This window comes from Diadema setosum, chromosome 13, assembly GCF_964275005.1.
Source record: "Diadema setosum chromosome 13, eeDiaSeto1, whole genome shotgun sequence".
In the NCBI taxonomy this organism is placed as follows: Eukaryota; Metazoa; Echinodermata; class Echinoidea; order Diadematoida; family Diadematidae; genus Diadema; species Diadema setosum.
Window position 1 is genome coordinate 10,218,157 of NC_092697.1, and position 13,884 is coordinate 10,232,040.

At 35.8% G+C, this 13,884-nt stretch overlaps 1 protein-coding gene across 1 annotated transcript in view; it reads right to left on the bottom strand.

Annotated features, from left to right (window-relative positions):
- LOC140237166 (uncharacterized) overlaps window positions 1–13,884 on the bottom strand; it is an 80,838-nt gene that overhangs the window by 40,654 nt on the left and 26,300 nt on the right. The window contains exons 4-10 of the mRNA XM_072317108.1: window positions 8,789–8,926; window positions 7,667–7,819; window positions 6,829–6,966; window positions 6,046–6,081; window positions 5,238–5,372; window positions 4,086–4,379; window positions 2,479–2,768 (exon numbers count right to left, since the gene is read on the bottom strand). Of these exons, the coding sequence (XP_072173209.1) occupies window positions 2,479–2,768; window positions 4,086–4,379; window positions 5,238–5,372; window positions 6,046–6,081; window positions 6,829–6,966; window positions 7,667–7,819; window positions 8,789–8,926 (1,184 nt within the window). The remainder of the gene's footprint in view (window positions 1–2,478; window positions 2,769–4,085; window positions 4,380–5,237; window positions 5,373–6,045; window positions 6,082–6,828; window positions 6,967–7,666; window positions 7,820–8,788; window positions 8,927–13,884) is intronic.

Consider the following 13,884-nt stretch of genomic DNA (forward strand, 5'->3'; position numbering starts at 1 on the left):
AGTCTGATCTTTCAGAATCGGCCCTCAATAACATATCCATAGAAGATGCCGACTTCTTGGTGGTTTTGCCGTAGATGGATAGTTTTTCTCACCTGCCATGTCACTGTTATCTGTCCTGCTCTACTTCCATTCATGGCTTTCACTGAAGAAGGTCCTTCTGATGGAGCTAAAGAAAATTTTCCGTGGCACTCACGTGTTAAATGTGGACAGATTACCCATTTTCATCCTGCAATTTCATGTTTTCACAAAATTCTCCAAAACTGGTTTAATCAATCCTGGAAAAAAATCACAATTCACTTCTCTATACGTCTCTGCAGTAAAGTTGTGCAAGGTATTCTGTTGGGGTGGACAGTCCCTTCCACCCAGGTGTTGTTATCGCTATTTAGGAAAAAAAAATGTTCGTGGAATTTCATTGTATTTGTACCAGGTGCGTGGCATAAATTGTAGGTGTAATGATTAAACCTAGAATGGTATTTCTTTCGCTTTTACTTTACTTTACTTTACCATGAACCTAAAGTAGCTCCATGGCAATACAGTGTACACTCGTTATAACTTTCAACTTTCAACTTTATTTTTCATGTCCATTAAATAAACAGGAGAAATTATATACAATGCATAAACAAAACAATTTTGTAGTAATTTCAAAAAACGTACATTAACAGAATACATGTGATGATGAGTATATAAGGAATATACATTATGCATATTACACGGATGGGAATGGAAATGAAGGGTCCCACTAAAAAGCCGAGCTTGTACGATATGGGACCCTCGGAAATGCATAAAAAAACGAATAATGACTTCATGAATCTACAAACAAATATATGAAACAAAATCAAAGAAACCAATGTCAACTGACATGAAATGAAATAACAGGAAAGAACGACAAAAAAAGAAAAGAAAAAAAGGGAAACAAGAAAAAGAAAATGAAACTGCAACACACGCCATCGTGGACACAAGCAAACTGAATTCCAGGATGTTTAGGAGTAATAAGATGCACCCTTGAATGATATTGCGAATATAAGAATTGGGTACATATACCAGGAAAAAAATACAAAAGAGCGGACATATTAAAAGGAAAGAATAGACACAATGATACATTGTTCAATAATTGTCACATTTGAAGAGAACTTATATTCGACAGATTATTTTACTCTAATGATAGAAAGTAATATTGATATGTAATGATTAATGCATATATAAAATAAAGAAAAATGATAACTTAATTGAGTTAATGAAACAAACCTAATCTGGTAATATGTTATAAGATTTCAATAAAAAATCATTTCAATTTATTCTTGAAAGAATTCAAAGTTCGTGCTGTTATAATATCATTAGGAAGTGAGTTCCAATACTTTGGCCCATCGTAAATAAAGGTGTTCTGAGCCAGCAGAGTTCTGAAAAAAGGGCAAATGAAACTCATTCGAACGCCTCGTTAGGTAATTGTGAACGGACTGATTTCTTGGAAACATTGTTTCAAATATATTTGGAAGATTTTTTATCATAATTAAACATAAATTGTTCCAGATTATACAAATGCAAATCCTTAATTTTCAATATTTTGTTTTCACAAAATAACGGGTCAGTATGAGACAGAAATGCAGTATGACATAATAATACGGAGTGACTTCTTTTGTAATAAAAGTAATTTATCTAAGAATGTCTGATATGTATTTCCCCACGCAAGAATACCATGCTTTAAGTATGGCAATATGAGAGATGAATATAATGTAATCAGGGACGACAAAGGAAGACAAAATTTAACTTTGTTAATTACCAATATTTTGTAAAATACTTTTACATAATTATACTTTCAATATGGAATTTCCATGAAAGCTCCTCCACGAACTCCTCAGTACCGTGGTTTTCTTTCGTTGTATGCAAATGTCCTTATATCTCGATAGTATAATAGATTATACAGATAATTATACTAATAGATAATATTTTGGGACCTATTTTTTTTTCTTTTTTTTTTCTTTTTTTTTGCTTGGAGAGAATTTCGTTATGACGGAATTGCACTTTACAATTTGGCAAGTTGGGTAGACTATCTTCATGAAATGGTAAAAATGCGTTGGTAAAAGCTGAAAGGTCAAGAACAAGATGCAACAAAAAAAGGTTGATTCATACCAACTTCAGCTACAGCTTTCCCGTGCCGGTATCAGTTGGTAAAAAATAAAAGTTTACAGGATACAAGTCAATTAACAATTATAAGGCCTGATAACAATCATTGTCGTATGTTGGTAAGTGACGTAATTTCATGATAAGTGACTGCTTGATTGTGTGAGAGGAAGTGTCTCTATTCTCCCAGTCAAGAATAATAATCCCTATCCACGTCTTTAAGAGCCCATTGTCTTGGGGTCTGTCTAGTTCCTAGCAGTGGACAGAATATTTGTCTAAATTCATGGCTGGGAAATGATAATCATTTAAAAGCTAAAATGCTGACATTGACTCACGGGAGCAGAGTGTCCTGCCTCCTACTTCCATTTTATTCCCGATTCCACCAACGCCTGGTCTCTCAGCTGAGACAGCAAACAGGTAGTCTGTATCTGGTGTCAAATTAGTGACAGCTTCTGAGAGTGCCAGCCTATCTGTTCTCCTGTCAAACCGAATGAAGTCCCCAGGGTTGCTCTTCTCTTTGTAGTACACCTGGTATCCAGACAGTGGTGGATCACCAACATCCGTTTCTTCATTCCAGGCATCCCAGACGAGGGTTACCGAGTTTTTAGTTGCCACTTCCACGATAGGGGGACTCAGCAGCTGTGGTAAATCTTGCGGGATGACCAAAAAAAAAAAGTTATTGAAATTTGAAAAGGATATTAAGTAATATTTCGACCTTCATTTTATCATTCCTTCAATATCAAGACAAAATTACGATATCTAAACGCAATATACATAGCAGAACAAAAATAATTCTCTTCCTTCCAGGCATCACATGCAAGGGTTACCGAGCTTCTGGTTGCTGTATCAAAAGTGTAAAGACATGTCAATGAATTTCCTTCTTGTTTTTCTGTTCCTTCGAATTCTAACACAGACAAAATATTAATGGCTACCCCAGACAACACACATAGTAAAACATTATACAGAAAGAAAGAATCAAAATATTATGAGATGTAAAGACCAAAGTCATATTCAATTGTTAAGATAATACCCCTGATCACATTAAGACCAATACTGTAAACAACAATGTGTAATAGTCATGTATACGACACACATAATAACACTAAAAATAAGCCAATAATATATTTTATGCTTAAACGTGAACTGGATGAACTTCTATTTTACGCCATGCACAGCACAGCACAGCGCAGCAATACTCTCCTCAGCACGGTATTATAGTAAAAAATTGCTTATTGAAAACAAATCAAATGATAACTATTTTCAAACTCCCCTTCCCCCATTCTTTCTTACCTCACAAATTGCTACGATATTTTGGAGTTGATAATTGATTCCATTTTATATTCACGTCCGTTATACAGTTATGTAAGTTGAATTTAAGTGGTCGCGGTCTCCTGCTTTTCTGTTATTACAATGTTTAGAAATGCAAAACTCTAAAATCAGTTCATTTAAATTTTGCTTAATTTTGTTTATCGTAACAGCATGGCATATTTTGAATGAGCAATCAATCATCATTTAGATAATTTCCAACCGTTATTTTATTTCGAACTGTTATTTTCACGATTTCTTTTTTGGGGGGTGACATTATGCTATACGTCCTTTACACATCGAATAATGTCTTGCTCTTTGTTAATATGATGTACTTCGAAATGATTTGCAAGACAGTATGCTAACCTTATGCGTCGTGTAATGTTATTTTCCTATGTATGTATTCCTTTGTTATGTGTGATTTGAAGAAAAAAGGCAGAAATAAAACCAAACCAAACGAATTCCAAGATTGCTATTGTGAAATGTGAAAAACACAAACTGACAAGGTGTTTGTTTTTTTTTTTTCTACAGAAATAAACAGGAACTGCGTGGAGGATTATCTAATACACAGAAATTCAAGATGAATATTTTTCATCTTACATATCAGCAGCTTGTTTTGGCTCATTCACTTATCTTACAATTCATACATTTGAAATACTGACCATAAAAGCCTTCTTCTGTGATTTCTTGGCTCATAAAAGTGGTGACGTCCGACATCGTACACCGAAATTTTTCCCCATCTTGGACGTCTGATACAGTAAAGTCAGCAGTGTACACATCGGTGGGACCTTTTGTACTTGTAATGCCTGTCTCATGGAACGGCTCATAATTGCTGTGCTTTCTCTGAAGCTTCACAATGAGGTCAGCAGTTGACAGAAACCTGCTTCCATTGATGGAGCAGCTCACCATCACTGGCTGCCCTTGGTTTGGTTTCCTGTAGTTGACATCTACAGTCCCTGTAGTAAAGTGGTAGTGGTGGTAGAGGTTGACAAATATAAACCATGACTGTACTTAGATTAATGCACATACCACATTCTCCAAAAAAAAAAAAACCCACACACACACATCAGGTTGAATGGGAAAATATCTGATATTCAGTGGTGGCAAACGGTCAAAATGGATTGCTTTATTTGCAATTTGTGTTTTAAACTGACTGACTTGATATATTTTGACTGACTTTATATATCTCATGCTGTTATGGGAGAAGGGAGATTGTCTTATCATAATTAAATGTCAAATGCATGTAACTCAACCCCCTTTTACGGGTGCTCCTGATCCACCGGAGGTGTATTGTATTTCTTGAAACAATAAACAGTTGAAAATAATCGTTTCAGGATGAAAATAATATAACAAAACATGGATATCTAAATGTGGTGTGGTGCACCCTCATATGTCTATCAGCATCATTATACTATATATCTTCTTGTACTGCTAATTTGGCATTGAAGTACTGGTAATGGCTTAAAATATGGTGAACGAGAAAAAAATGACGATATTCATAAACAAGGTGATTTATACATTTCTGGAAAGCTCAAGTCTCTAGGAATATGAATGATTAACTTTCACAAGGTAAACACGTCTCCAGAACGATGCAAAGGTGGTGTTTTGAGACCCTTTTCAGACCACCTGAACCCGATCTGATTTCGAAATTTAGGTGACCAAACTTATGACGTCACGAAATGTGAGCTGTGCTTCGCACTCCATCCACACAGTGGGCTCCGTCTATGAAGGGCCGTTGCGGAAGTGGTTCGTTTCGGGCATACGTAAGGAGAGGCAGTTGCATGCGTATGCCCGTTTCCATGTATGCCCCAAACTAGTTGTGTCCGCAACGGCCTTCCATAACCGTCGCCTCTCTCTCGCTTCTTCAACCACCTCGACTTTGCCACTGTCACTATCGGTGTTATTGTCTCTGTCATCACTCAATTCGTTCTCGATGTCAAACTCAAAGTCTTTCCGTACAATATAAGGTAAAAGTTGGACGTTCTAATGTCTCAGCCGAGAAAGCAGATCCGTCTAAAGACGGGCCAGATATTGCAACCGCTCACCAAGAAATACGTGCTTTAGGAATGGCTGCACTCGTAAAGGGTTTTGTTCATTTCGTGACGTCGTATTTTAGGGCTCGAAAAAGACGGCTGTTCCGGAGCGAATATCGGTGAAGCAAATCAGTCAGTTTTAACTCGCGATATCTCAGTGGCGCGAATATCTGTTAATATTTAAAGCCACATTAAAAATCTCTTTTAGGAGACATTTCCCTCTGCTTTGACACCTTCATTTATATGATTTTCCTGATTTTGATGTCTCGTTCACCATACTTTTACAATTAACTGAATATATCATAAGGAGGTACTATTTATTATTAAGCCATTATATCAGCTAGGAAAAACAACATTAGAAGAAAGATTTGCAGTAACACTATGTGCATGTAGTCCTTGAAAACATCTCTGCAGTGGAGACTGGAAGAGATAACAACACAGGGAAAGTGTAAGGAAGGCAAATAATGACAGTTTTAGGGCAGCCGTGAGCTGGAATTTTAGGTTGCACAAAGGGAGAAAAAAAGAAAACTACAAAACATCTATCTACATGTAACAAATCACATAAAACATGAAAATAATTTTTGTGTACCTGCACACTCTGGTCCATATTTTCCCACGATGCAGTCTTCATTTTGTGACACAAGACCAAAAACAAAAAACACGTTGAAAGAATAAGCAGATAATTTAGAACAGAGGAGCCTATAAAGGTAGTTGAAATGCGTTGCAATACATACGACTATTCCTTAAAGGATTGGCAGTGTTGCTTTAAGACAGAGACAAAAATGCAAATTAATTTTTGGTTGTATTGCGGTTTCCCTAAATTACCTCAAACATCTGTGTGCACGCCTGTGGATATTACAGTACATTGAAGTTATCGTAATAACAAAGAAGAAACATCATGATGATTGAGCTAACCTGAATACAATGCTTAGTTTTCTTGCCAGTATCAGCCTTAAGTCCTTCAAAATGATAATATATAATTCACATAACAGGAGAAGATCGTTGATATGGATGTGTAGCAATGTCGCATATTTTAAGGACACTAACAATGAGTGTAACCATTTCCATTAAGGATGGGAACATACCCACCACTTATAGCATAGAAGTGGCTGAGCAATATAAGCAACATTACACTTAAACTGAAAGTTTCTGGTCATTTGGTAGGTTTTAAGATAACTGAGTCCATGTGTTTCACTCATGCATGTCAATAAACCTTTACATGCTGGAAATTTACAGTCATTACATTCCTGGCCTCATTACACTCACATAGAAGTCTTCTCAAGAGAGGGAAATGTAAATCATTAACCGATACAAAGTATATCATGACATCCCATTCCAGGAGATGGTCTTCTACATAAACAGCAATTCTCACCCTGACAGTTTGGGCCTGTCCATCCAGGCTGACACTCAGTTGAACTCCCTGTGCAATTTCCAGTGTATGAGTCACATTCGCCCGACACACAGTGACAGGTTTGAGCACAGCTGGCTCCAAACTCATTGGTTCCACACTCTAGTTCAATGAAAAGGATACAACACGGAGTTGAAAACATGCACTTACCCTGTATATTAGCATAATTGCATCACATCCTTTATTGTACTTCTGAAACTTTTCATTGGCCAGTTTCAACTGTCTTTTACACTGTTTTTCCCATTTCAAAAATAAAAGTACTTAGAGGTACTTATCTTGTGAAATGTCTCTGGATAAAATTTCCTGAATATACCAGTATATTGTCAGAATGCTATCTTAGCACAACTGCAAGATTTTGTATGCCACCAAAATATAATTGTTATAATTGTTATTGTGAAATCAATTCGAGCTTTTATAGAATGCAGATATCTCAATATATCATGTTAACTATGATGAATCAAGATTGCATGAAGGAAAATATTAGCCATGATCATGATGGACCATTTTTTTTTTTTTTTTGAAAACATTGGGTAACAAGTTATCTCGGCCTTTGTCAGCAATCATTTGAAAACATTTGTTAAAAACTTGAAATCCACACAACTATCCGTCGACTCTGCAATTGACTTACAAATTGCCCTTAAAATCCAGCCCGAGAATGTATGCCCATGATTTGACATCACAATTACTACTAAAACAGTGATTCATCTGGTGTTTATTTACCTCCATGTGGGGCAATTTGTCCATCAGCTTAAAAAAGATCTGATGCAAAAAAAAAAAGTACTGAATTCAGAATGAACCTCACCTTCAGTACAATGAATGCCTTTGTATCCAGGTGTACAAGAGCACCCATAGGGGTCTGGAACACACACCTCTAGACCTCTGCATGCTGTCTGATCATCGATGTTATAGTTGCAGCGATACTCACAACCTTGCCCATGGCGATTACCCCCACACACTGCATACAGAAGAAGACCACAATTGCCAAAGCAGTATTTTATTACTCTAAGAGATGACCCACTACATCTTCATGGTGGCTTTGAGCAATAAATGCAAATAAAACAGACAAAAGAATATTTGATACAGTCACACAAAATTAATGGCAAGGTTATGGAATCTTAAATTTCTAAATAAAAGCGATATCAGTCACTATCTTTTTCTGTAAAACGTAATTCCTGATTTAAAAAAGGAGTTTTGTCCTGCTTATTACATTAGATCAAAATTGTGAAGCCATGATTACTATCTACAGAAACTAAAGCTGCATGTACTAAAGTTGATTTTCATGAATTGCTTCACACAAAAACAGACTCATCTGATTTAAGTTGCGTTTCCAGTTGTACGTAATACTACTCTTCTGTGAAATTAGTACTGTCATATTAATTTTTATTGGAATTTCACTTTTTATCGATTTTTATTTTAGTAATTAAAGTCGACGTTGATATGTAATGAAGATTCTCTAGACGGTTCAAAAAAAAAAAAAAAAAACAACTAGATCACGGCGCTGAATTAATAAATCATCAAACCAAACAGAGGTGGAGAGGGTTGAGCACATGACTGGAACTTCAGCCTAGTATCTACTTTATTTCGTTTTCATTGTCCCATACTCTGATTACGCCGTTGACCTTCTGTATCATACTTCAGTCTATACGAGCATGCATGACATTATCGCCATACTGTACAATTTTCCCTTGCTTGCTAATATGAATTGCTAAACACATATTAGTTCATGACCTGCAAGAACATTTCAGAAATCATGCTAGTGCAATATTACACAGATCGAATAATTCATTGGCCAAATCATTGTCCATCGTTTGAAGCCTGAGACCAACCAAGTCACACGAACGTGTCCATTTATAAGCTACAGCAGGAAGAAAATGAACAGGGCCCCATTAATCGTAACAAGGTACATAATAGCAGCTTTACTTACTTTGCTCACACTGATCTCCCATGAAACCAGGGGGACAAACACAGTCTCCCGTCTGACTGTGACAGATTCCTCCATTGTAGCATGACTTACAGGCCTGAAGACATCCACCAAGTACATTGTGGCGACCAGCCGGACAATCTATTGAAGATAGAGCAAGTTATCAGTCTTATTATATCATTCCCAAATGGAAAAAAAAAATCGTCTTTTTGGCACAAGGGAAATATTATTGGGAAAACATGCTACATGCACGTGCATTCAACCAACGTTTTTCATCTCTAATTTCACTGATTGCCACGTTATGATTATCACAGAGCATAATACGCTCAGTAAAAAAAGAAAAAGATAGTAAACACTTTTCCGAATTTATATTTTTCATAGAAGCTCTGCTGAAAATCAATATATATGATTATACGGTAATTTTATTGGCTATCAACCTAGTAGGTCATTTTGGGGGGAACTTAACACATGAGTGAACATATTCGTTTTTTATCCTCCAAGGCACAAAAATAAAAGTTGCAGAAAATTGACATGTCTTTCATTTGCAAATGCCCTTCAAGATGACAATGATAACAAAAGCCCAGTTTCACACAATGAAGGACATGAGTGAAATAGCAAACGAAAAAGAGATTTCGTTCCCTTTTTCTCTTTCATAACCTCAAACTACTAAAATCAGAGTGGAAAATTAAATGGGGAATACAGTATTCATCGCATAATCGGGCATCTGATAATCGGGAACCTCGCTTAAATGACATACGCTTCCCAGAAACATTTCCAATGCACGTTATTTTCACTGGATAATCGGGCGGGGACCTCTGATAAACGGGACAATTTTTCTTCAAGCGATCTTTGATTTTGTTGATATTTTACACAAAAAATCTACCAAAGTACCACAACAATATTTCAAAGATTCCCTATCAGTTGTCGTTTACATCAAACTTACAAAGCAAGCTTCGGACTGGTGTGTTTTGACCTCCGTGATTATGCTCCGTCCATCCAGTACACGTACATTTCAGCTCGCTGCCCGCCTTCGCTTTTCTGTACATGTGTATATATGGCGAGCCAGATCGCTACAACACATGTACAGTGCAGTGATCGCGGCAAGTAAACAATCAAGCCGTGATGATTGAATGATTGAAGGACTTTTCATTGACGTTCCCACATCAGTTCTGGGTAATCATTTCCCATGGTAACTTGTGGATATGTATTTATACAGAACGCCCTACGTGTCCAAGAATTCTACGAATGTTTAAGAAAGTGCTAGCTTTTAATCCACATATTTTGTGTTCGAAGAGAGGTGACAGAAGAAGAACCCGGTTGCGATTACTCTACATCATTGCGAGAATGCAGGGACAGCTAGAGGGTCGCGCCAAGGGGTAGCGTGGTTGTGTATTCATACATATGTACATGTACAGTACGTCAGTATGCATGTGTGTTTGTGTGTGTGTGCACTACATAATGTACATGTACATGTCGTATGCCATTAGTGTATGGTGAGTGCTCATCGCGAAATCGGGCACCCCGCTTAAAGGGGCCGTGTTTGCTACTCCCAACCTGTCCCGATTATGCGATGAATACTGTAATTAAAAAAAATTTGTCAACTCATACTTTAAATAACATGGGGAGCTATAATTTTTTTTTTCAATTTTTACATTTTTTTCTCGGAAGAGAAAAACAAAGGCGTTTTTACTTTTCACTTTTTATTGACCTACCGAATATTCTATGAGAAATATATAATTGAAAAAGTCTTTACTTCATCTTTCTGTTTTTGTTTTTGTTTTGTTTTGTTTTGTGTTTTGTTTTTGTTTTTTGTTTTTGTTTTGCTAAGTGTATACCTACATTCTTCTGCCCAAATTCATGACGGGCGAAACTTGTCGTAATTAATGGAACAGCGCAACTATGGAAACATTATTTGATGTCAGCTTTTAGCCAATCAGAACGCAAGAAACTGTACAAGCATGCAACTGCGCAACTGTGCAACTGTGCCGCCCTAGAATGTCTGTGTAATTGTCACTCGTACTGGCCGAAGTGCCATTAATCAACCAAGCGAGTAAATTGCCTGTGATATGCGGCAGCCACGGGCCTCCTACTGGTACTGGTGTTCTGTCTGGACCTCTGCTTGCAATCCCTGCGACTCACCCGGAACAATTTTTGGGCATGCTCATAACTTGGCTGCAGTTAAATCGGACTGGCGTGCACACCTCCCGGCAACTACGAGCGATTATGGGTGCCAGGTACTGTCACTGTGCAGGCCATCTTCGGGGACCTCCAGGTAGCAATATTGTTCCCCGCAAGTCACAAGCAAAGCTTACCAAGTTTAGGCCCTGTCACACAAGAATTTGCGCGTGTTTTGCATGCGTCTTACCTGCTGGACACGTGCTACTGCTGTTCTACTTACGTTCATTCCGTGTGACCAGCATGTCAGGCGCATGGATTGCGAGTGAGGGTTGACAACTCATTGAAGGAAGAAAATACGAATGTCGGTTTGATTTATAGACCCCCGAATACTCATAAAGAATTATTTTAGGAATATTAAAAAAAAAAAAAATGTTTCGCTGCATTTACACGTGAAAATAAGCAGATATATTTAATGAGTGATTTTAATGTTAATTTGTAATTTAATTATGATAACGATAGAAATTCTGAGAAGTTTCTTAATTTCATGTATTCCAATGGTTGTTAGCCACATATAAACAAACCAACAAATTTCATCCATTTTGATAGATAATATTTTTTTTTATATTTCTGATAAAGAAATTATTAGTGGTTTATCATATTTTGATATATCTGACCATCTTCCCATAATTGTTATAGGTTACGATGAGTCTTTTGTTAAAAAGTCATCCAAACCTGTAATGTATAGAAAGGAAACGCCTCAAAATAATGAATCTTTTATAGCAGATTTGGCATCTGAACAGTGGTTGGATGTTTACAGCGAGTTTGATGTGAATACCTCCTATGATAATTGTAATAGAAAAATACAATATTATTATGATAAAAATTGTCTATTGGTAAAGTTTAAAAAGAATAATAAAGAGATCTTGGATAACAAAATCGATATTACGTTCAATATATACAATATATAAGCTTTATAAGATTTATATGATCCTACTGATTTCAATTTGAGAAAATATCAGATTTACCGAAATAGATTCACAACTGTTATAAGAAATTCACGAAAAGCTCAGTATTCTGATAAGTTGAACCAAATCAAATCAAATATGAAGGCCACATGGAAAGTTGTAAATGATTTGGTTGGGAAGAAAGAACAACAATTACCAAAAAAGACTCTAAGTTGAATGATTGTATTATTGGTCAGGGAGATGTAGCCGATACACTTATTTTTTTTTTTTGTTTTTTTGTTAATGCTGGTCCTAATCTTGTAAATACATTTGATGATGCAAATGAAGATTTTTTTTTGAAATTTTTTGCCAGAATCTACTTCCTCATCGTTGTTTTTAAACCCTACAAATCCCACAGAAATAGTTAATATTACGAAAAAGCTGAATTCTAGCAGGGCAAGTGGCTGTGATAGAATAAGCACATTGTAGTATTGCTGATCCACTTACTCACATATTCAATCGTCCATATTGCCTGCATGGAAAATGCCCCAATTCTTTAAAAATGGCAAAGGTAAACCCAGTGTTTAAGAAAGACGATCCTTGTCAAATTAGTAACTATAGACCAATTTTTATTCTTCCTAGTATTACCAAAATTCTTGAAAAAAAAATATTTATGAAAGGTTTTATATTTTTTTCATAATCATACAGTTTTGAATTTACATCAATATGGTTTCCGAAAATTACTAAATTACAAACGCAATGGCAGCAACAACAACAACAACAACAAAACATGTTATAGGAATTTTTATGGATTTATCCAAGGTGTTTGACACGTGGAATACAACATGATATTTTACTTAAAAGGATACAGTTTCATGGTGTTTGCGGTGTTGCACTCTCTTGGTTTAGGGATTATTTATCATGTAGACAGCATTTTGTTGTACATAATGATATGTCATCAAATTACTTTACTTTTTGTACAGATAAAATGTGGTGTGCCCAAGGGCTCAATATTAGGTGGCCTTCTCCTTTTGTTATATATATCAATGATATCGTGAATTCGTCGCCTATGTTATGATATATATTATATGCCGATGACACCAATATCTTTTATTCCCATGATATTCTAGAAACGTTAGTATCCACACTTAATGCAAAGTTACCAAAGGTACCAAACTGGTTTAAGAATGATAAATTATCACTTACTATTGACAAAACAAATTATGTTTATTTCAAACACATGAAAACTCACACGAATAATTTTGTAAATAATATAAGGATTGATAATGTACTTCTTGAACGTAGAAGTTCTATTAAGTTTTAAGGCACTTTCTTTCATGAAAACTTAACCTGGAATGATCACATGCGTTATGTTACAGCCTGAATTTCTAGAAATATATATAGGTATTCTTTCAAAGATGAAAAGTATCTTCCTGAACATACTCTTTTTATGCTTTACAAGTCTTTAATCCTACCATACATTATATCTTGTAATCTAGTGTGGACTACAAGTGCAAAAACTAAAACTCATCTCTATTTATTTATTACAAAGGAAAGCCATTCGCATCTGTACTGGCTCACAATACTAATAGCCCACACCAGTCCGCTTTTTTGTTAGTTAAAAACACTGAATTATCTTATATAAATACATTTCACTCTTTGCTTTTTATGTTTCAGTATTTAAAAAACTCACTTCAAAACACTTTTTACGATTTCTTTAAACTGAATTATATTGTCCATTTGTATCCCACTCGTAATTCGCAAAATGTTCATTTAGTAAATCCCAAATTATTAATTGCACAAAAATCTATATAAGACATAATGGACCAAATCTTTGGAACACACTCCAAGATTATACACTCAGCAAAAAAAGAAAGTAAACGCTTTTTGAAGTTTAGATTTCTCATAGATTATTTGGCTGAAAGCTAATGTATTATATACCATATTGAAGGTAATTTAATTAGCTATCAACCTGGTAGGTCACTAAAAAGGGAAAATTAACGCATGAGTGAACACCATTGTTTTTCTCTTCAAGGG